The sequence below is a fragment of the Taudactylus pleione genome, unplaced genomic scaffold (assembly GCF_031769625.1).
Source record: "Taudactylus pleione unplaced genomic scaffold, aTauple2 ptg000244l, whole genome shotgun sequence".
NCBI lineage: Eukaryota > Metazoa > Chordata > Amphibia > Anura > Myobatrachidae > Taudactylus > Taudactylus pleione.
Genome location: NW_028284646.1, coordinates 13452815 through 13476152, shown reverse-complemented (window position 1 = coordinate 13476152; position 23338 = coordinate 13452815). Strand labels below are relative to the sequence as shown.

General features: G+C 44.3%; 1 protein-coding gene across 2 annotated transcripts in view; it reads left to right on the top strand.

Moving 5' to 3' along the window:
* Window positions 1–23338, top strand: part of CLCN2 (chloride voltage-gated channel 2) — a 191372-nt gene that overhangs the window by 128066 nt on the left and 39968 nt on the right. For both annotated transcript variants that reach the window (XM_088479719.1, XM_088479718.1), the window contains exons 14-16: window positions 2690–2800; window positions 2878–3091; window positions 14623–14756. In XM_088479719.1, the coding sequence (XP_088335845.1) occupies window positions 2690–2800; window positions 2878–3091; window positions 14623–14756 (459 nt within the window). The remainder of the gene's footprint in view (window positions 1–2689; window positions 2801–2877; window positions 3092–14622; window positions 14757–23338) is intronic.

The window sequence follows — 23338 nt, the reverse complement described above, 5'->3', positions numbered from 1 at the left end:
TAGTCCAACTCTATCCTAGTGCTTAAACATCTTATAAAGAAGTCACAGAATGTTATAGTAACTAAGTAAAAAGCTTACATTTTAAAATAAGGGGTTTCTGCAAGAATTCAGGTGTGTATTCCTCTTTTACTATAGGAGGCACATATAGATAGCACTTCAGTTTATCGAAACCTAAAACATATGCTGTCAGTAATTGCTGTGCAAATAACATACTTTGATTAGCATGGGTTGGGTATGGGATGCCGGCATTTGGGATCCCGGCAGTCAGGATCCTGACACCGGCATCCCGACAGCGTTAGAATACCGACACTTGTCAGTCAGTATCCTAACCCTCCCCCTCTCCTTACCCTAACCCTCCCTCCCCGGTGCCTGAACCTAACCTCCCCACTAGTGCCTAAACCTAACCTCTCCCTCCCTGCACCCTAAACCTAACCCTCCCCCCTTAGTGCCTAACCATAACCCATCCCCTAGTGCCTAAACCTAACCTCCCCCTCCCTGCACCCTAAACCTAACCCTCCCCCCTTAGTGCCTAACCATAACCCATCCCCTAGTGCAGGGGTGGGGAACCTTTTCTCTGCCAAGGGCCATTTGGATATTTCAAAAATCATTCGCGGGCCATACTAAATTATCAACTTAAAAATGTGCCTGAGATATATATAGATATATATATATATATATATGGAAGAGAAGGGGTACCTTTTACTGCTGAGAGAGGGAGACATACACTTCATTGGACTGAATAGAGTTTTACCACTTGCTTGGCACTGGGTCTCATCATTTTTACACACTGGGAGTATATGATGCATCTTCATATTTAAATTGCTATTAAGGAATCTGGTCACATTTATTGGTTGAGAAACATCCATCTAATCGTTCCAGTAAAATCTTTATAAGAACTACTTGGCTTTTAAAAGCCTTTCTATGAATTTCTCCCTATCAAGGGACAGAAAAGAAGCTTATACCACTGAGTGTTCTAACCAGTTCCATATCATCAAGTGTTTGTTCAGACCAGTTCCATTTTTGTGTTTACCCCTGATGAAGTCCCGTAGGTGGACGAAACGCGTAGGGTCATCGCTTTGAAAAACCTGCACCTACCACATAAGAAGTCCACCTAAGAGCTCACACCTGTAAAGGTGTAGGTGGCAGATAACAACATCTATCCTTCTGTACTGGGGCAGGTTTACTAAAAGTTGTTTTATGCTATTTATGTATTTATTTGTATTGTAAATTGTTTATATTTTTACCTCTATAGATAAAGCAAGAATAAAATATTCAGGTATAAGAATTATGGGCTACCATAGGGCTTTTATTTTATGAACATTATCCAAAATATAAACTTATGGTGATTTGAAGACTAACTAAAGGGTTGTGTTTGACCAAAAGCTAATATTGCAATAAATCCCCCTAAGTGGTGGAAATTTCTTCTGTTCAATTAATACTCAAAGTTGTAGCGCACCAAAGGTACCCCTTCTCTTCCATTTCTATTTTTAGGTCCTCTACTAGCAGAGGTCCACCTAATTGGTGCAGCTGAACCAGTGTACGCGCGATATAAGGGTTCATTTTGTATATATATATATATATATATATATCTCAAATATACCCACACACTGCACAGCATTACTAAAGCAGAACATTATTAATAATGTCATGTGAACCTAAATGATAGCCCAATTCAGTAATAACAACACACAGCCCCAGGTAAAACACAAGATGTGGCCTACTCACAGTCCAGATGCTTCTTCTTAGGGGCCCATGATCCTGTGGGTGGTGGTCTTGCAGTCCGTTATGCTCTGGCCGGTCTCCAAGCTGGCATCTGACATGCAGAGGATCGGGCCCGGCAGGAGAAGGGAGGGATCCGGCATCACCTTGCTGCAGACATGAGCATGGATGCCTGAGGCACATTGCCTGCATGTGCGGCGCATGGTACGGCAGCTGCTGGAGGAACATGGCAGCTCAGCACCGCATTAGGGATCCGTGAAGAGAGCCGTCACATGACCGGGAGGTGGAGGTCACGCTGATAGGTTGAGGGGACGGTAATGCGCGCAGTCATTGGTTGGGAGATGAGGGATGTAACTGGGCCGACAGCTGCAGCGCACACAGCGCATCCTGCAATACCCGGTCAGCCACAGCTGGCTGGGTCTAATAAAATGATCTCGCGGGCCGTATACGGCCCTCGGGCCGGAGGTTCCCCATCCCTGCCCTAGTGTCTAATACTAACCCCTAATGCTAACCCTCGCGCTATCCCCGTTATTTACTTTTGGGATTCCGGTGGTCGGGTGCTGACGCCGGCATTCTGACAGGTGTCCGGAATCCAGGAGCCGACATTCTGAGCGCCGGATCCCCGCGGTCGGGGTTATGACCGCATCCCGATCAGCATACCATGTATATTAGATTATGACTTGTTACCCTCAAGTGTGTGTGTTAGCTATGTCACCTGGTCCTTGTGAGGCATGCTACAGGGCTTTAATCTGATAAATATTGAATCAGTTCACAAAATGGCAGTGATGAATTATTGGTGTAAGCTTCTTTTTGGGGATTTCTTGCATTTTTATTCTTCTTTCATTTCCCTCACAAAAGCTGCTGCATTTATATTATATGTAATACCATGTTACGTTTTCTGTCAGAAGAAATCTCCATAACTAAATGAATAAGTGTCACATGTATGCTTCTCTCCACATGCTCTCTGCAGGTGCTGCATTTGGCAGGCTGGTTGGCGAGAGCATGGCTGCCTGGTTCCCAGATGGCATTCACAGTGATGGTAGCACGTATCGGATTGTACCTGGTGGTTACGCAGTTGTCGGTAAGATAAGATTTTGTTCTCACCACCATCAGTGTTTTGCAAACTCCGCTATATTCATGCTCTGTTTCCTTCTCCAGGAGCCGCAGCACTTTCCGGGGCTGTCACACACACCGTGTCCACCGCTGTCATCGTCTTTGAGCTGACGGGGCAGATTTCTCATATCCTTCCAGTGATGATTGCAGTCATTCTGGCAAATGCAGTGGCTCAGAGTCTGCAGCCGTCCCTCTATGACAGTATTATTCGCATTAAGAAGCTGCCCTACCTCCCAGAACTGGGTTTTGGCCATCAGGAGTGAGTATTTGATATGTTGTATTGACATATAATAATTGTAATTCATCTTATTGTCTTTAATTCATTTTTATTATAATTAATTTACTCAGTTTTATCAGTATAATAAAGGCAGAGACAGTATACACTGCTAATTTACCAAGAATAAACATATTTCTTTATAGATAAGTAAACATGCCATAAAATATATATATATATAAATAACTAGCTGAAGTGCCCGGCATTGCCCGGGTTTAATTCTTCAAGTTATCAAGTTATTAAGTTAGGCATCCCATCCCAGACCAATTGCCACCCCTATGTGACACTTTCACCTAAACCCATCCAGTGGAAGGCCCAGAACAGGCTCCTTGGGTCAAAGTACGGTCCAACGTACACCAGTTTTACCATTAAATGTACTGAACATTGTCACAGAAATCACATTTTATAGATTAACTGACATATTGGGGCAGAGTTTAAGACAAGTCTGTTTACTGAGGGTATTGTGTGTGTTTTCGCACTGCGCATTCTCCAGAGCCGAGCATACGCAAGTATGGGCAATACATAGTCATGTGCATTGCAATTGCATCTCCTCTTTGGATGAGTGGCTTAACTGGGTTGTAAGGGGCTATTTACACATAAGTTCAGTGAGGGCCAAAGGAAAAAGGGGGCTGTGTCTGGAGTGACTCCCACCATTTTCGGCACGCTGGGGAGCTTCTAGGAATGGACACAGTCTCTCTCTCCAGTGAAAACATGCCATGCGAATAAGCATGGCATCTATCCACCCACTACTCTGCTAACCCCCCCCCACCCACCCACCCACCGCGAGACACTGCGACCCACAGGTGAGACGGCAGGACAGTGCCCGAAAGCGGGACTGTTCTGCCCAAATCAGGACGGTTGGAAGGTATGGTAATAATGATGGGTATGAAACAAAGGCCCTCATTCAGAGCCGCACGTTAACAACAGTACGCTCGTTGCGTTCCGATGTTGACTAACCGCGCATGCGTCGGTGTTACACTGCGCATGTGCGTACGGCAGATTGCGAGCTTTTTTTCTCTCGTTCCTAAAATAGCGTACAGGAAGTGACATGTCAAATGTGATTGACAGAACAGGGCGTTTTTGGGTGTTGACGGGGGTGGAGATGAAAAAACGCAGGCGTGGCGAGGCGTTTTTGGGGCGTACATACATTAGCAGATGCGAACGTCAAATGTGTTCGGACCGTCTCATACGTCACTGAAACATCCGCTTTCCCTTCAAAATGCTCGCACAGCTTAGGGTCAGGATTACTCGACCACATTGGCGATGGCCTTCTCCTCCGTCCCGGGACTCCACGATGGTGCAGCGATTAATCGCGGCTGGTCAGTAAAGTAATTAGTGTTGGATTGAAATCCGGCTTGGTATGTGTTTGGAAACCAGTTTATTGGGATAGCACAAAAGCGTACGCAGGTGGAAATCAGAGCTGCTAATGTCATGATTACACAATCAATTAGCGTACATTTTTGGGGTTTTATTTTGGCCACAATTTGGTGGTTATGGCCTATTGTAACAATAATGTCATCATCTTTTAATTAGCTCCCCTTTTTTTTGGTTTACTGTGGAATTTGCATCGCTATGTGATATTTTAAACGTTCCTTAAAGAGGCCTTTTTTTTTTTTAAAGAGGGTCAGTTTTTGCGTTTAAGGCCAGGATTAAATGTAACCCATTTGTACAATAATGTCACAATACAATCTCAGTGTTTTGTTTTTAATTTATTGTTTACACACAAACAAATTGGCCTAATATTGTATTGCCTTTTTTTGTGGCCAAGATATTTGATCCAAAAAAAAATATAACATAACTACTAACATAAGCGTAAATACAAAAATTAAAAACATTTCACAAGAAAGGAGAGGGAAGTTTTGACCAGAAAGGAATATGAGCCAAGCACAGAAGGAGTGTGGGAAAAGTCGCCATTGCTGTCACCGTTTTCTCGCCCGTTTGGCTGGGTGAGGGTGGGCGCCAGACCGGGTCCGGGATGCCATCGGGCTGGCCTGTCCAGAGGCAGATGTTGTGGCCTCTGGACTAGGCACAGGGCTAGGCACATTTGGAGGATTGGCTGATGTTGTGCCAGAGGTGGAGGATCCGGATGTTCCGGCAGGAAGGGAGGTCGGCTCCACCATGTGCTGGCGAACGAGCTGCTCCAGGGCATCGGCGATGCGGATGTTGGCCCTGGTATTTTCCGCCAGGGCCTGACCAATGGTCACGTTGGCCGCAGCATTTTGCTCCAGGGCCTCAGCCACCCGTATCAGACTGGCGTCCATCCTCTGCAGAATCTCCGTATGGCAATCCGATTTAAAATTGAGTTCTGTGAGGAGGCCCACTGCCTGCGAGGGGGCACGCCCTGGACTGGCTTCTGCAGGGTCCTCAGCCGGATGTACTGGTTCCTCCCCTGCAGAGCCAGCAGAAATTCTGCGCCCAAGGCTCCCCTCTGGAGCAGACTCATCCGCCTCTGTCTCTGTTAGGAAATTGGAGAAAAGACTCACATTAGAATCTACATATTGGCACAATAGCATTTCTGAGTTGGTGACATCACAAGACTTACCTTGGCCAACATGAGGAGCCGCAAAGTCTGGCATGTCCGTATCCATGTTGGACACGCCAAACACCTCCACAGCCTGCGCACACCCCTGTGCCATCTCTTCTAAGTCTGTCAACTCCAATGACACAGGGGTGGGACCCCCACCTGTCCCCCTTGCATGCCTAGCCCTGTCGGCAAGTTTTTGTTTGAGACGATATTTGAAGTCTGCCCATCTGTGGAATGAATTTGGAACCATTATCCTTTTTTTTACAATGGGGTTTGTTTATAGGATGGGAAAGTGTTTACTTACCGCCGTTTGACATCCCGGGCTAGACGGACATAATCACCCACCCTATTGACAGCAACGGCGACCTCCTCCCACATTCTCCACTTCTGGCTTTGGCTCATATTCCTGGCTGCCTGGGGCAGGATGTCAACGCACTTCTGGATCAAAACCTCCATCTCCTTGCTTGTGAAATGTGGCTGCCTTTTTTTTTTGCCAGCTTTGGCGGGTTGACTGGGGCCAGCAGTCTCTTCCATGTCATCCTCCTCACCTATTTGGGTAAATATGCAGATTTAGCCACTTCACAACTTGCACAATATTATGTTTTAAAAGAATCATTGACACAAAATGCATGAAGGCCTTACCGCCGCAAATTTGACCATTGTTTCCCTGGTTTGAAGCCATGTCTCTGCTTCCAGCATGAAATCATCCAGAAATTCTATGTGATTTCGTGACGTATTTATACATGCGTCCTTAGTTTGCGGCCGCATCATTGATTGTGCGTCCCTATGATTCATCCTTAATTTGTGCGGGAAAATAAACACTATTTATGGCTTGGTGTGTGTGGAGTCGAGGTGGGGTTGTTGGAGTGTTGTCGGTTAAGTGGTTTGGATTTGGTTGTTTGCGGTTGGAGGATTTGGCAGAGTTGGTTTTTTGTTTGTTTTTGCTACATTTCTTTGGTTTTTCCGTTCGCATTTTTTTCATTTTTTCCACATCCTTTCCTGATTTGGTAAGTTTTGTGCATTCAAATTTGTGGCCAATTGGTGTATTCTTCTGTTTTGTGGTTCGTTAATTTGTTTAACACTCATTTCATCTTTTTTAGTTTTTTTTGGTTTTCGGACCCAAAGAAGTTTTTTGTGGAAATCTTATATATTCGAGTTGGGTAAGTCCATTTTTTGTCTTGCATTTGCGAATTAATTACCGCATTTTTGACTGTTGGTGTAGCGACTTGCATTTGCGAATTAATTACCGCATTTTTGACTGTTGGTGTAGTGACTTGCATTTGCGATTTAATTACCGCATTTTTGACGGCTTATTCATCATATAATCCAGTTTTGCTTTTCCCTTTTCCATTTTTTGGGTCCATTTGAACCCTATTTGACGTACGGTGTGCAATGTCGTTTTCATCGATGGCCAAATGTGTGTTTCCGCTATTTTCTGTGTTGGCTTGCAACAATTTTTAAACAAAAAAAACACCCTCTAAATTTTTGAAGTCTCATTGTTGGCTTTTTTACAGTTTATACGTATCATGACAATACCCCGGCATGTAAGCAGCTATGGATGGTATCAGAAAGCTAAGTTGTTTTTTGTTACTTTTGGGGTGGGTCAAAAGCCTTACATTGTAAACTTTGAATTTCAGGTAGATCTGGGGCGAATTGTTCTGGCCCTGCTCCCGGAAGACGACCAACCTCAAACTCGTCCCAGGCGTAGGCATCGTAGGCATGCAAGGCCCCAGATATTTCGAACACGTGTCACCCTTTTTGGAATGCCCGATGATGAGGTTTTAAGACGCTACCGTCTACCTCCCAAAATCATCATAGACACTCTCTCATTAATAGAAAGTGATCTTGAGCGGCAAATTGACAGTCCAACAGCAATACCACCACTGACGCAATTTATGGCGGTGTTACATTTCTGTGCCTCAGGATCGTTTCAAACAACGGTGGGAATAGTGGCGGGCATCTCCCAATCCTCCTTTTCCCGGATCCTGAGGGCAGTGATGGAGGCACTTTTCAAGCACCTCCATCATTTTATTAAAATGCCTTTGGATATGGGTGCCCTTAGTGTGGCCAAGGCCAATTTTTACCAAATAGCTGGCTTCCCACACATCATAGGGGTTGTGGATGGTACTCACATACCACTTCAGCCTCCAGCACGGCTGGAGGCAATATTTAGAAACAGGAAACACAATCACTCCCTGAATGTAATGGTGGTATGTGATGCCTCCCTCCAGATCCTGTCCCTGAATGCTAAATTACCCGGAAGTGCTCATGACTCCTTCGTCATCCGGCAATCAGGGATATGGCAGAAATTAACCAACCTACAAGCTGGTGATGCGTGGCTTCTGGGTAAGTGGAGACCTTTAGTACATAACAATGTTAAGCTTGATACACAGTGTTCCTGATGTGGTCTATTTTTGTTCACAGGAGACAGTGGATACCCTTGCATGTCCTGGCTGCTCACTCCTTATTTGGCTCCCACACCAGGGCCACAAAGTGCGTATAATTCCGCACTTACAGCCACCAGGCAAGTGGTGGAGCGCTGTATCGGCCTTTTAAAAGGCCGATTCAGATGCCTCCACCGCTCTGGTGGCGAGCTCATGTATGTGCCGGATATGGTGTCGAAAATTGTGGTCCTGTGTGGGATATTTCACAACATTGCCATAAGGAGTGGTGTCCCAATGCAGCCAGAGGATGCCTTACCTGAGGATGGCCCCCCCGAGGTTGGTCGAAGGTCAGTATGTGGGGGGGCCATACGCGATGATGTGGTGGCCAGATTTTTTAGGTAAGTTTGAACAAAACTCCAGTGTTTATACCTAATGTGTTTGTGTTTTTTGGCGAACATCTAATTTATTTTTATTTTTCTCACCATCTTCTGTTTGTTCACATAATCTTTGGCACTCCAACGCTCACTACTTCCTGCTACCCTTACCAAACCTGGATCTGGTCCTTTTGGGCATATATTCTGGAACCCATATCGCAACGCCATGTTTGTGGAATCATGTTGGCATGGTCCTTCGTCAACCAGTTCTTGATTTTGTGTTTTTATTTAATTATTTCTTGGTATGTGTTGTATTTGAATTTATCACTGTGTATTTTTTTTGGGAGTGACCACTTTGTTTTCTCTGTTATGTTGTGAATAAATGTTTGAAGAGTGAAATGGTCTTCCTTTTTTGGGACGTTAACAGCAAGTGTAACCAGGTTAACACAAGTTACATTTGACTAAGGGGTAAACCAGTACTGACGCCAGTTGAGCAAAACTGAAATATGTTTTCAGCTTCCCAATCCACACCAAAAGGAAGCCTGGCCCAACCTTGGGATTTGTAAGATTGGCCTAAGCAGCTTGCGCACCAAGTAGGAACCTGGAAAATGTAGAAATCTGTAATTGACACTACACCCAAAAAGGGAAATGACATTGTTACTGTTATGTGTTTCTGGTGTCTGTTTGACATACAAAGACAAAACACAATCTAACTTTTAAAAAAGGGAAATCCTTGCAGGAACAGTCTACTTATGTCAGGCTAAACTATCTTGGTTTTGGTTTTTAAAAATGAGCCACAACGTATATTTGTCTTAATAAATTTATTTGGAAAATAGAACCAAAAAAAAAAAACTAATGCCGAAGGAGGCCAGACAGCCGGTCGAGGGCCACCAGAAGGCCGATTACATGTTGGCGCATCTGCCCCACAACATCCGCCACCTCTTGCCGACGCCTCTGTTCCTCTGTGGGTGAGAAAAGTGTGTGGGTTAATACAACAATAGGGAATCCACAGAAAAATTTAAAAAAAAACCAAATCACTCCTAAACCCAAAAACAAAAATAAAAAGGGTGGGCTGGCAAAAATACAAGGCCTAGGTACAAATTCCCACAGGTATGATATGTGTATGCTTAAATCACCAGGAAGAGGTAAAGGCAAACCTTCACAATCAACAAAAGTCAAGCCACAAAAACACGAAGAAAGGCACGACACATGATTACATACAAACAGTTTGTGCTTTAAAAAAAAAATTAAAAAAACATACCGGGAGACAAATCGGGAGCTCCGGCCAAACCTCCATGATTCTCCTCGGAGGATCCGTCATTCCCCAAAGAATGGGGCGGAGTTATGCTGGACTCCGGGGAGGGGGTAATTGGAAGAGGGGTGGGTGGAGGAGAGGGGGAAGTGGGACGGAGGGGAAGGAGGCCCGACATTTCCGGGAGAGGGTCTGGGAAGGATGGGGAGGAGTGGGGAATAGGGGAAAGATTTGGGGTGGAGTGTTGGCTGGGGGTTGGGGAGAGTGGGCGGGAACGCCGTCTGGACGGACGTTGACGGCGGAGTCTTGGCTGTCCCCCTAAAATATGTCAAAGAAATTGCGTTTAGTTTATGGACAAATCTGGGCAACCAAACAAAAAAAAAAAAAAAAAAATAGCAGTAGAATTAAAAAATCAGAAATAGAGGGGAAACATGCAGACGCAGATATGAGTACAAATAATAAATAGAACAGACAGGAAAACATGCACACGCAGATATGAGTACAAATAATAAATAGAACAGACAGGAAAACATGCACACGCAGATATGAGTACAAATAATAAATAGAACAGACAGGAAAACATGCACACGCAGATATGAGTACAAATAATAAATAGAACAGACAGGAAAACATGCACACGCAGATATGAGTACAAATAATAAATAGAACAGACAGGAAAACATGCACACGCAGATATGAGTACAAATAATAAATAGAACAGACAGGAAAACATGCACACGCAGATATGAGTACAAATAATAAATAGAACAGACAGGAAAACATGCACACGCAGATATGAGTACAAATAATAAATAGAACAGACAGGAAAACATGCACACGCAGATATGAGTACAAATAATAAATAGAACAGACAGGAAAACATGCACACGCAGATATGAGTACAAATAATAAATAGAACAGACAGGAAAACATGCACACGCAGATATGAGTACAAATAATAAATAGAACAGACAGGAAAACATGCACACGCAGTTTGCCCCACAAACACAAACATTAAAACCACAATACATAACACTTACTTGCCAGGATCTGCATGCGAAAGCATGCCAGCAAGCGGGGCGTTCGCCGTTGCAGGTCGGACCATCTGCGCTCCAGCTGCCCGATGTTGCGGCGTGAGCCGAAGGACCGCAGGCGGGACCGTACCTCCGCATACGCGGAGCGCTTCTGCCGGTTGGTCATGGGTTGAGGCTGGCTGGTGATCCGGCGATCCATGACCTCCGTAAGCACCAGCAGCTCACGCCTGGTGAATGCGGAGGCTCTCATGATGGCAATGGTGTTTTTCTTAAAAATCATTTTTGATAAAGTGTGTAAAAATTTTCTGATTGGCTAATGTATTTTGGAAATTAACAGGAGCAATTTTATTGGTTAGTGTATGAGTCATGTGTTCGACAGGGCCAGAAATCTCTGGAGAGTTATGATAGGCTTGATGCAGTGACATGCGTAAGCAAATTTAAATAAAGAAATCAACCCAGGGAAATATGCGGGGATCCACAGCAATAGTACAATTGTTTAATTGTGGTTCACATGTTTTTTGAACAATAAAAGCGAATGTTTCATCCGTACGTATTCTGCGGGTAAACACAAACACGGACAAGAGTAAAGTTTCTTGCATTGTGTTGAAAAAAAACAAACAATTAAGCTAATTGATACATTGATTGGCATGATACGATTAATGGAGGTAGGCAGAATAAAGGAGCAGGTAATCGACATCTGACAAGGCCACTTCCTGTTTATACGTGTGCGTGCGTTCCCTTCAAGCCATTTCGGGGATGTACGCTCGCTATTTCGTACGCTCGTTAGTTAGAGGAGGGGTCGTCAGAGTTTAGGGAGGAATTTTAGATGCGAACGAAAATACGAGCGAGCCCTTGAATTTAAATATTTTTGTACGTACGCCTAACGTACGTGCGCCCGCTTGCGAGTGGGTCTGAATGAGGGCCAAAGTGTACAGATAGGAGCGGTCCGGATACAGAGAGGTGTACAGTTCTGTATAACCGCAAATTTGCAATAAGTTTTGTGCTTCTAATTGTGTTCAACTCTGCATTGGCCCCTGAGAACGGGTGGAGATTGGTGTAAGTGAGTGAAAAGCCTGTACAGTACAAGACAGTAAAAGTCAAACATTATTTTGCTAATTTTTTTAAAATTTTAAGTACTTTGTAGATGTCACATGACTACATTTTACTGCATGAACAGTTTCAGTAAAGCAAAACAAATGACCACTGTACAGCACTGTTATAATACCGTAGCGGACCAGATTTCATGTGAATTGAAGTATACAATCTGTGACTGGAGGAACAGGCGTATGAAAATGCATTAGTTATTGATGGGGCCATGTAAAGCTAAATTACTGGGAAATGTAAAATTGAGAATATAAAACATGGTTTGACTGAATTTCTGTCTTTCATTTTAAAATAATATACTATAGAACATTTTTAAGTATGTGCTAATGACTGCTATTTGCTGATATTCATTGTATTTACATTATATGCAAATATTAAACAATATGCCCCCCTTTTCTTACATTTTGTAAGTAATGTAATAGACATATTAGGTCTGACACAGAGTAACTATGCCAGTTGATGTACCGTATCTTGAGTGAATTTACACCGCATTAGTGTAGTGGGCAAATTAATGGGTGTGTGCAAAAGCACTAATGCAGATTTGCACCATTCGGTTAATGTTGATGGCGGTTGCCAGCACGAGCAAACCTCTTGTTTTTGGCTGTTGAATCTTTTTTTTTTTTTTAGTGTGTAAGGGGCATATTCAATTAGGTGCGAAAAGTCCCGAACTTTCCGCATGCTGGACTTTTTGCCGACATTGCAGGTTTTCCATGCGGAAAAGTATCGCGCTCATCCCCGCTTATCCCCGAATTCGGACCTGGCGAAAAGTCCTGTCAGATTTGGGGAAATCAGCCTGACACCCCCCAAAAGATGCACTGACATTGGGGATCACTATACATACCCCCCGAATAAGCCTGCTGAAGGTATTTGGGGTACGTAAATGCTCTCAATAGCTGCTATTTAACGTCTTTGCAAAAGTGGTGAAGAATAGTATTTAGCAGGTTTGTTTTGCAGAAAATAAGTAGTCCCAGCAAATTTGGGGTACACGAAAATGGGTGCTAGTATATTTTAAAGTTGCTAAAATTAAGTTTTAAAAAACTTAAAAAATCCACCTGCCGCAAGCACCTGCAACTTTAAAAACACCTGCCCCATACTTGGGGACCCCCCTGGAGTCTATTTAGCTAGTTTTTAAGTTTGTCCCCCAACTTTGGACTTTGTCACCCCCTTTTTCAAAGTCATTTTTTGGGGTGTTCTTAAGTATTTTTTTTACTTTTTTTTTACACAGTTTACCTTTGGGGGACTGTCCCAAGGATGTAGGGTGGTTCCCGCAAGTTTGCACCCCAAAACCCCAATTATGCCTTTTTTTTCTGCCTGCTTTCATAGGCGAATCTTTTTTGCCTATTCCAATGCATTGGCTTCCCGCAACGACGAAAGTCTTTGGAGTTGAATACGGGGATGAGTTTTCAGATGGCGAAATGACGTCACCGGCGATACTTTTCCACAGAAACTGACTTTTCGCACCTATTTGAATATGCCCCTTAGTGTAAGCAAGATGAGGCGTTGTTTTATATTAGAGAGGTTTTAATAGTTTAATTGATGCCTAATAGCGAATGTTTTTTTAACATAAAATAAATGGTTTATAACACAGGTGGGATGTAAGTGTCTTTGATGTATGGCTGGCGTAACCCAGACGCATATGTTAATGTTCCGCCAGGTACACATCTCAAACTCTGCATATGGGTGGAAATACAATTTTCTTGTGGGTAACTTTTATATACAGTCTCTGTATTGTATCTTTTAATGGCATGAATCTCCAGAAAACCGACAGCGCTCTCTCTTCATACAGCATCCATAATAAGAAAACATGTATATTTTCCGTGAGTTTTAATAGTACAATGATTTAAGCTACATTAACTGTTTTATTTAGTAAATATTAGGAGACGCCCACACAGCAAGTCTATAGACGCTGCAATACCGTTAGGTTCAGCTTGAGATGCAGCATCTGTTGCACCATTGAAACTCGGAACAGCCCTATAGTAGGTGCGATTTCTCGGTCTGAGTATGGCCTCCTGTGTGACCGTCCGTGTGACTCTACATGCAACCGCTTTCAGCGACACTCACAAAGGACGCAACGTCTCTATGCGTCTTTTTACCTCCTAGTCACCGTCCAGGAACGCCCCTCACATTTCTGCTACTGAGAGTCTAAATTTGTTCTGTGGCTCTGTACAAACAAAATCAGGACACTTGCGCGATGCAACTCAAATGCATGTACAGATAAAAAGCATCACTCCATGCGTCCAACTCCACCGCTGCGTCTGACTCAGAATCAGGCCCTTAGTGTATCGAAAGAACATAAAATTTAATTTATCCCACCTCCATTACCGGTCAGCTCTCTATACTGCAACCCTCTGGATTGCATTGTGTTCAGCTCTGGATCATCATCAAAAAAGATAATTTACAATCCAGGTGCTCAGCTTTTCATCTGTCGGAATGGGAACAAACATCGGTACAGTGGTTGCCAGTTTGGTAAAAGATTAAATTGCCAAACCAAATCTGCACATGTGAAACCATTATTACTCTACTTCCACACTGACCCTGTATGACTGTCACTGCCTTCATACCACTACTTCCTATGATGATATATGCTTTATTAACCACTAGAGAGCAACCTTTTGTTACTATCTGTAGATCTCATTGCTCAATACATGGTATAGAAAAAGAAAATGACACTGCTTAATAATCCAAATACTGTACATTCTCTGAATTTCTCTGATTCACAGTATCATCGTTATTTATATGTGAGGCGCTATAAAGTGTGCAAAATTATGTGTTAGGGTAATAGAAGATAACTTCATAGACATTTTCGGCGGTGTGTGACATACATTATTTATGTTTGCTTTGCAGGAGGTACAATGTACGGGTTGAGGACATAATGCTGAGAAACATTCCCTTTGTGACACTGAACACCAAGTACCGGGAACTACAGGAACTGCTGACAGACTGCCGTATGAAGAACCTGGCATTGGTGGAGACAGCAGGTATGATGAGAAGAAGAAGAAGGCGGCACAGGTGAAGGGGCTGTGGTCTTATTATTAGTCTTCCTCACAGACACGGGCTCATTTACAAAGTACAAGAAAATGCCAACCACCACGACATCTCTTTCTGTGCCACTACCTACATGTCCTTATGGCACCTCTCTATGTGCTCACCCACTTCCCGGCCTATATAGCAGTGCTGGAAACCAAATCATCAGCTCAGAGTTCAGCCTGCTTCCAGTTTAGGACCACTCTATTAACTTCAAGTTCTCAGTCTTCCCCCTCAGTCAAGGCTTAAAATGATGAGAGCGAGGTGGACATTAGGGCTTTGTTACTGTTGTGTGTGAATGAAAAATCTTGTGCAAGATAAATTGTGGCTGGATCTTGCAGTTCTCTGCATACTACGCTTGCTTTGTACAAAGAAATTGCTGACTGTACATGCGCCGGACAAAGCGTGTACACATGAATGGAGATTGCAAGTACGAGTGGCTGAGCCATCCTTCCATGAAGCACTCTTTCCATGAAATGGGCATTCTGGGCTGCGACCATGCAGATGCACAGAAGTATTCCATCTCATCAGAGCGTTGTGCATGTGCAAACCGACCACCATGCTCCGTGTGGGCAGAGGTGGGACAGCTGCTTCAGACTGATCTCTGTCACTCAGCATAGGATGGGTGCAAGTCCAAATATTAATGATGACAGCTGCAGACCCATTGATCTTTATTAAACACGTGCGTATTCTCGCATTAGCATAAGGAAGTAAGTAGGCTGTGTCCGACTCACAATTATCCTCTATATTTTATCAATCCCCTCAAGCTCATGTAAATAATCCCATCAAAACAAAGGGCCCGATTAAGAGGCACACACAGTGCTGTAGTTCATGTAGTTCAGTAATAATATGCAACTACACATGCGCGAAAATGTATGAAAACCCCTAGGGTGCAGGCATTACAGAGTGTATGCACAGCGTTCATGTTGCGATTGGGTCAGACGGTATCAGAAGTGTGGGCATAAGTGATGGGCGTTCTTCTGTGGTGACTGGGAGATGGCTAGTAGTGAGGACAAAAATGGCCCGTTCAGTGGGTGTATAATGGGAGTGTCTGGGAAGTAACAGTGCAAGTGGCTGCATTCACAGATATAATACACAGGCATAGGAGGCCGTGGTCAGACAGAGACACTGCACCTGACATAGGACTGGTTTAAGTTTCGATGGTGCGACTAATGGTGGCTTATAAGGAAGCACCAAATGGTACCCAACACCATCTCCACATTTAGTGCAGTTGGGCCCAGCACCACTTCTTTCCCTTGCCATTTAGTAGGGTGTAAGATACACTCTATAGAAAAACATAATTGGACCTATTGGAATATAACGTATATACAAGTCCCTTGGTCACACCTAGGTTCGCTTTCCAGCCACCCCATATCGCTGCAGGCTCATCAGAGAACAACTAACAGATATGCTTAGAAGGAGAATACTAACATGCGTGACCCACATTATGTGCAGGAATTTCTTTATATGAGCAGCAAGAATCATATGGGCCCTGCCCCTACACTGCATCCCGTGGCTGTAAGTAATGATAAAACATAGATATGGGATTCCAAATTCATTACTAAGTTCCTAAAATGATTTAAAACAGTCGTTCTAATATAACTGACTCATTGTGACACCTTACCTGGACCTAACTGCCTTCCGACCACAATCTAATGTTGGTTACTTCACATTGTCCGGTAGAGGAGTATCTGGATCAACACTTCTGCCTCCCACAGTCTTATGCACTGTTACCCAGAGCTTTATGGCTTGTCTAAAGAACATTGTGGAGCCCCTACAAATCACTCCCACGAGGGCCTATAGTGAGGTGTGGACAGGCCCTGTCCACCCAACTATCAGTCTCATGGGGTACTCCCAAGGGAGTCTCCCACTCTATCATTCAAATCTACAGCTGAAAGCATAATAACACAACATACAGTAAAATTATGGAAGGCCAGACTCCCAAAATTCATGGATCTGCAAAGTGTGTAAGGCTGGAACAAGCTACATAAAGAAGTATAAACTAAAGTAGGCTGTAGCACATAAAACAGTGCAGGCTGTAGCACGTGAAATATAGACCAGAGTAGGCTGTAGCACATGAAGTATAGACCGGAGCAAGCTGTAGCGTATATAGACCAGAGTAGGCTGTAGCACATGAAGTACAGTATGGACCGCAGCAAGTTGTAGCGTATAGACCAGAGTAGGCTATAGCACATGAAGTATAGACCAGAGTAGGCTGTAGCACATGTAGTACAGACCGGAGCAAGCTGTAGCGTATAGACCAGAGCAGGCTGTAGCACATGAAGTACAGTATAGACCGCAGCAAGTTGTAGCGTATAGACCAGACTAGGCTATAGCACATGAAGTATAGACCAGAGCAGGCTGTAGCACATGTAGTACAGACCGGAGCAGGCTGTAGAAGTGTAGACCAGAGCAGGCTGTAGTACATGAAGTGTAGACCAGAGCAGGCTGTAGCACATAAAGTGTAGACCAGAGCAGGCTGTAGCACATGAAGTATACACTGGAGCAGGCTGTAGCACATAAAAAAATTGTAGTCTGTATATTCATCTTGATTATGTTATCTGCTGGACATTGTTAGTGGTAGCTTTTACCATGCTTTTGTTTTTTTCTTAAGGAACTCTCATCACAGGGTTCAGATTGACAGGAATATACTTTAACATGTTGTTAGATATACGGGGGAACTTGAATTGAATTGTCCACTGCAAGGGTTGCTGGAATTGATCATACAGAGGAGAGATCACATGTACCTGAAAACTACTAGACATATTCCAATTTATCCTATTCCCAAAATAATGCCCAAATCCCTCAACTGCTCACAACTGAATCCTGTGTGAATCATGAGCATCTGTTGAAAATAACAGTTATCATGTTGATAGCATGTATAATGCAATGCTATGGACATGATCGCCCACAGCAAGCCTATTAATATCTTCCCTCAGCAGTTGTACAACCAACATGAATAACAAAGGGGACAGAGTGCAGCGCTCGTGCGTTTTCTCGCTGGAAGAAACTTGCTGCGGGCTCAGACTGTAGCAATATGACCCAATTACTGAGGTTACTCATAATTCCAAATCTATGCATGACCTCCCATAAGTACCCCCATTCCACTGAAACAGAGATCTTTGGTGGCATCAAGTGATTTCACAACAGCTTTATTATAAATATATGTAATTTGCAGTATGTACACAATCTTATCATATAACGTATGATGTGAGAATACAATCTGGCAGATAATGTTATTGAGGCAGTGCAGTGGGTCTGTATGATTATGGGTCCATCATATCTTATCAGGCTTGGGAATAACAACCTCTAAAGCTGGGCAGTATAAATGACTTGTGTTTCTTGTAGAGCTTGTTGGGTAGTCCTGGGACTTCCATTTTGCAAAGATATGACAGCCATAACCATCTCCTCCAAAATGGTAGGGGTACCAAGTCAATACCTTGTATCAGGAGACAGTCAGCAAACACCCCCTGCTCATATTTGGGAGCAGCTGATCCCTATAGTAATCTACTTTAAAAGGATATAAGCTCCTAAAGTACCCCTTAAAAACTGTTGCAATGCCTATATAGCATTGTGTGCCTCCATCAGTCCCCACAGCAGGAATAGTCATTTAGGCTAATTCTCTCCTAGCCATGATTGTACCTCTTTCATGGCTATAGGAGAATTAGCCTAAACTCCCCCTGCTGTGGGTGCATAATGCTATATAGGCATTGCCACGTTTTAAGCATACTACACATGTTTAATGAAAATTATTTTTCCCAACTCTTTGGGGCAATCAGCCAGTAAATCCATGCTGCCTCAATAGAGGTCAAAAACTACTACTTGTCTAGGACACGACACTTCTTTTCAATTTACATTCCTATTTTTGGAGTACTTTTTTATAGGTACCTTTCAAGAAGGCTTCAAGAAACTACCATATTAAGGGCACTCTCCTCGTCCATGCATTTAGACATAAATAATTATCATTCTCCCAATTGAATAAACTTAAAGGAGTAAACTTCTCAACACTAGACGTGTTGAAATCCACCGACCATATCGGACAGTGATTTCCTAGTCTTCTGAGCTTTTACTTCAAAATCCAAGGATACTTAAAGTCAACAGACAAGTGCCAAATGGATTCTAGAGAGATTTGTGTTGTGGAATGACTGCAGATTAGTGTGCCTAATGTACCATACATAAATTAGACATAATTCATTTGTTACATTTTTGAAAGCAGAAATGCCAGGGGCCAAATATTGTAGCACTTTAGCTTGCACACAGGTCCCTCTTACCTGTCTGTCAGGCTGTCAATTCCAAGTTATTTTATTACGGTCTTCCAAATCGTGAAGCGCCACAGAACATTCTAGCGCTGGTACATTTTACCTCCATCTTGGGCCTTATCCGTTAAATGGGTGTGATACAAAAGTTGACATTAGAAAGGTTGACACTGATTTGGTCGAAACCAGAGGTTGACATAGAAATGGTTGACACATGCTTTGTTTTTTTGTTTTCTTTTCTAACCCTAATCTTCACCCTAACCCCCCTTCCCTTGGTGCCTAACCCTAACTGTTGGGGTAAGTGCCTAACCATTCCTTCTAGTGTCTAACCCTAACCCTCCGGTAAATGCCTAAACTTAACCCTAAAAATAAAAAACTAATGTCTACTATTTCTGTGTCAACCTTTTCCACGTTGACCTTTTGAACCTCTCAACCTTTGTCATTTCGACATTATCCCATGTCTGACCAAATCATTGTCGACCTTTTTTATGTGACCCAGTTAAATGATAAAATTACCTTTTTTACTCATGCATTTCAAGAGAGTGCCAGCAGTGCACTACTTTTGTTTAAGATCACTCTTGTTGTATGGGGGAATATATTCCATAACTAGTTTAAGTGGATGAGAATTAAGTAGGACTAGCAAAACAACAATGCTCAGCTTGTAGCTGCTCCAGAGTAAAGTTGTACTTTACCTCGGTCTTACCAGTACAGACACTGCCTTAAAGTCTGATAAATACACTTTGCATTGTATGACTGCCCAATCCGTGTTTTTTTTTTTCTTTTAAATTTGTTTTTCCAGTGTTCATCATCAAATAGCATAGGTAGATATATATAGGAGGAACAAAGGGTGGGTGCACATTGTCAGCTTCAGATCTAGAACCTCTAAGCATGTAACTTTGTAAATACACTTCAGAATAGGCATATTACATAGCATGAGTAAATTGTGGAAATCTTTTTGTACATTTTTGTGTGTGTTTGTGGGTCTGTTTTAAAAAGTCAACTTTCTCCAACCTGTATTCCCAACTAAAGTTCCATCCGGGCCAGAAGCACTATGCTGAATATGCAGCTTCCATCCAGGACAGAACCACAGTGTTGTATACGCAACTTCCATCCAGGCCTGAATGATAGTGCTGTATACCTAACTCCAACTTCCATCCTGACCCACATAGCTAGTGCTGTATACCCTGCCCCAACTTCCATCGTGAGCCACAGTGCTGTATACCCAGCCCCAATTACATCCTGAGCCACAGTGCTGTATACCCAGCCCCAACTACCATCCTGAGCCACTGTGCTGTATACCCAGCGCCAATTCCATCCCGAGCCACAGTGCTGTATACCCAGCCCAAACTTTCATCCCGAGCCACAGTGCTGTATACCCAGCTCCAGCTTCCATCCCGAGCCACAGTGCTGTATACCCAGCCCCAACTTCCATCCCGAGCCACAGTCTTGTATACCCAGCTCCAACTTCTATCCCGAGCCACAGTGCTGTATACCCAGCCCCAACTTTCATCCCGAGCCACAGTGCTGTATACCCAGCTCCAGCTTCCATCCCGAGCCACAGTGCTGTATACCCAGCCCAAACTTCCATCACGAGGCACAGTGCTGTATACCAAGTTCTAACTTCCATCCTGAGCCACAGTGCTGTATACCAAGTCCTGACTTCCATACTGACCCACAGTGCTGTATACCCAGCCCCAACTTCCATTCCGAGCCACAGTGCTGTATACCCAGCTCCAACTTCCATCCTGAGCCACAGTGCTGTATACCCAGCCCCAACTTCAATCCCGAACCACAGTGCTTTAAACCCAGCCCCAACTTTCATCCAGAGCCACAGTGCTGTATAACCATCTTCAACTTCCATCCCGAGCCATAGTGCTGTATACCCAGCCCCAACTTCAATCCAGAGCCATAGTGCTGTACAGCCATGGCCAAAAGTTTTGAGAATGACACACGTATTGGTTTTCACAAAGTTGGATGCTTCAGTGTTTTTAGACCTTTTTGTCAGATGTTACTATGGTATACTGAATTACAAGCATTTCATAAGTGTCAAAAGCTTTTATTGACAATTACATTACGTTTATGCAAAGAGTCAATATTTGCAGTGTTGACACTTATTTTTCAAGACCTCTGCAATTCGCCCTGGCATGCTGTCAATCAACTTCTGGGCCACATACAGACTGATGGCCGCCCATTCTTGCCTAATCAAGGCTTGGTTTGTCAGAATATGTGGGGTTTTGTTTGTCCACCTGCCTCTTGAGGATTGACAAAAAATTCTCAATAGGATTAAGGTCTGGGAGTTTCCTGGCCATGGACCCAAAATTTTGATGTTTTGTTCCCCGAGCCACTTAGTTAGCACTTTTGCCTTATGGTTAGGTGCTCCATCATGCTGGAAAAGGCATTGTCCGTCACCAAACTGTTCTTGGATGGTTGGGAGAAGTTGTTCATGGAGGATGTTTTGGTACCATTCTTTATTCATGGCTGTGTTCTTAGGCAAATTGTGAGTGATCCCACTCCCTTGGCTGAGAAGCAACCCCACACATGAATGGTCTCAGGATGCTTTACTGTTGGCAGGACACAGGACTGATGGTAGCGCTCCCCTTCTCCGGACAAGCACTTTTCCAGATAACCCAAACAATCTGAAAGGGGATTTGTCAGAGAAAATCACTTTACCCCAGTCCTCAGCAGTCCAATCTGTGTAACTTTTGCAGAATAAATGTCTGTCCCTGATGTTTTTCCTGGAGAGAAGTGGTTTCTTTGCTGCCCTTCTTGACACCAGGCCATCTTCTAAAAGTCTTCCCCTCACTGTGCGTGAAGGTGCACTCACACCTGCCTGCTGCCATTCCTGAGCAAGCTCTGCACTGGTGGTGCCCCGATCCTGCAGCTGAATCAACTTTAGGAGACAGTCCTGGCACTTGCTGGAGGTTCTTGGGTGCCCTGAAGCCTTCTTCACAACTATTGAACCTCTCTCCTTGAAGTTCTTCGATGATCCGATAAATGGTTGATTTAGGTGCAATCTTACTAGCAGCAATATCCTTGCCTGTGAAGTCCTTAATGTGCAAAGCTATGATGATTGCACGTGTTTCCTTGCAGGTAACCATGGTTAACAGAGGAAGAACAATGATTTCAATCTCCACCCTCCTTTTAAAGCTTCCAGTCTGTTATTCTAACTCAATCAGCATGACAGAGTGATCTCCAGCCTTGTCCTCGTCAACACTCTCAGCTGTGTTAACGAGAGAATCACTGACATGTCAGCTGGTCCTTTTGTGGCAGTGCTGAAATGCAGTGAAAATGTTGTTTTCTACTTCAGGGTCCATAGGGGGTCCACAGGGTTGACCTTGGGGTATAGCTGGATCTGGATCCACGGGCACCACGCAGTTAAAGCTTTGCTGCTCCTAGGATGCACTTGGGTCCGTCCTCCTCTATACCCCGCCCCCGGCCACAGGCACCTCAGTTTTAGTTGGTGCCCGGCCGGAGTCGGGTCACCCAGCGCAGTGGGGCTGCATAAGCAGCCCCTAAGCTTTATTTTTTATTTTTAAAAAAATGAAGATTTTATTATTTTATTTTTACTATCTTCAGAGCGGCAGCATCAGACTGTCCATCTGGACGTCTACGCTGCCGCTCCAACAGCCCCGCTGGCGCTGCGACGCCGGTACTGATCCGGGGATCGCAGCGGGACCCCGGAGTCAGTACTAGCGTGGCTCCGGGACCTCCCAAGGACTGCTGCCGGACTGAAGGGGCCAGGTAAGCCGCGTGCAGCGCTGTCAGCGCTGCATGCGGGGATAATGCAGTCTTCATGCCGCCGGTCTCTGGGGACAGACCGGCGGCGCTAGTAGCGGCGGCGGGCTCCCCCTCTTCAGGAATACCCCGCGTGACCTCTGGCCCCCGGGGTGTAAGTACCGGCGGGGAACAGGCTTCCCCGGGGGTTTAGTACTAGCAGGGGAGGCAGCCTTCCCTGCTTCAGCGCTCCTCCCCTCAGCCCAGCGCGCCTTCTCTCATGTGTGCTGGCGTCGCTGGGCTGTTATCTCCTGGCCACTCCTCCTCAGAGCTCTCCGGCGGCCATCTTCAGGCAGCATTGCAGAGCTCCCAGGCAGGCTTCGAGTTGACCAGTCCCCCTGCGTACCTCTCCCCCTGCAAAGGACAGTGTTCGCAGCGCTATGGCCCTCCCAGACACTGAATCTGGGAGGTTGATTGTAGCGGAAGGTGCAGTGAGTAATACTTCTCTGCATGGTATGTGACTTTTGCTAGTGCTGCTGTCTGTGCTTATTTTCTACTTACGTCAG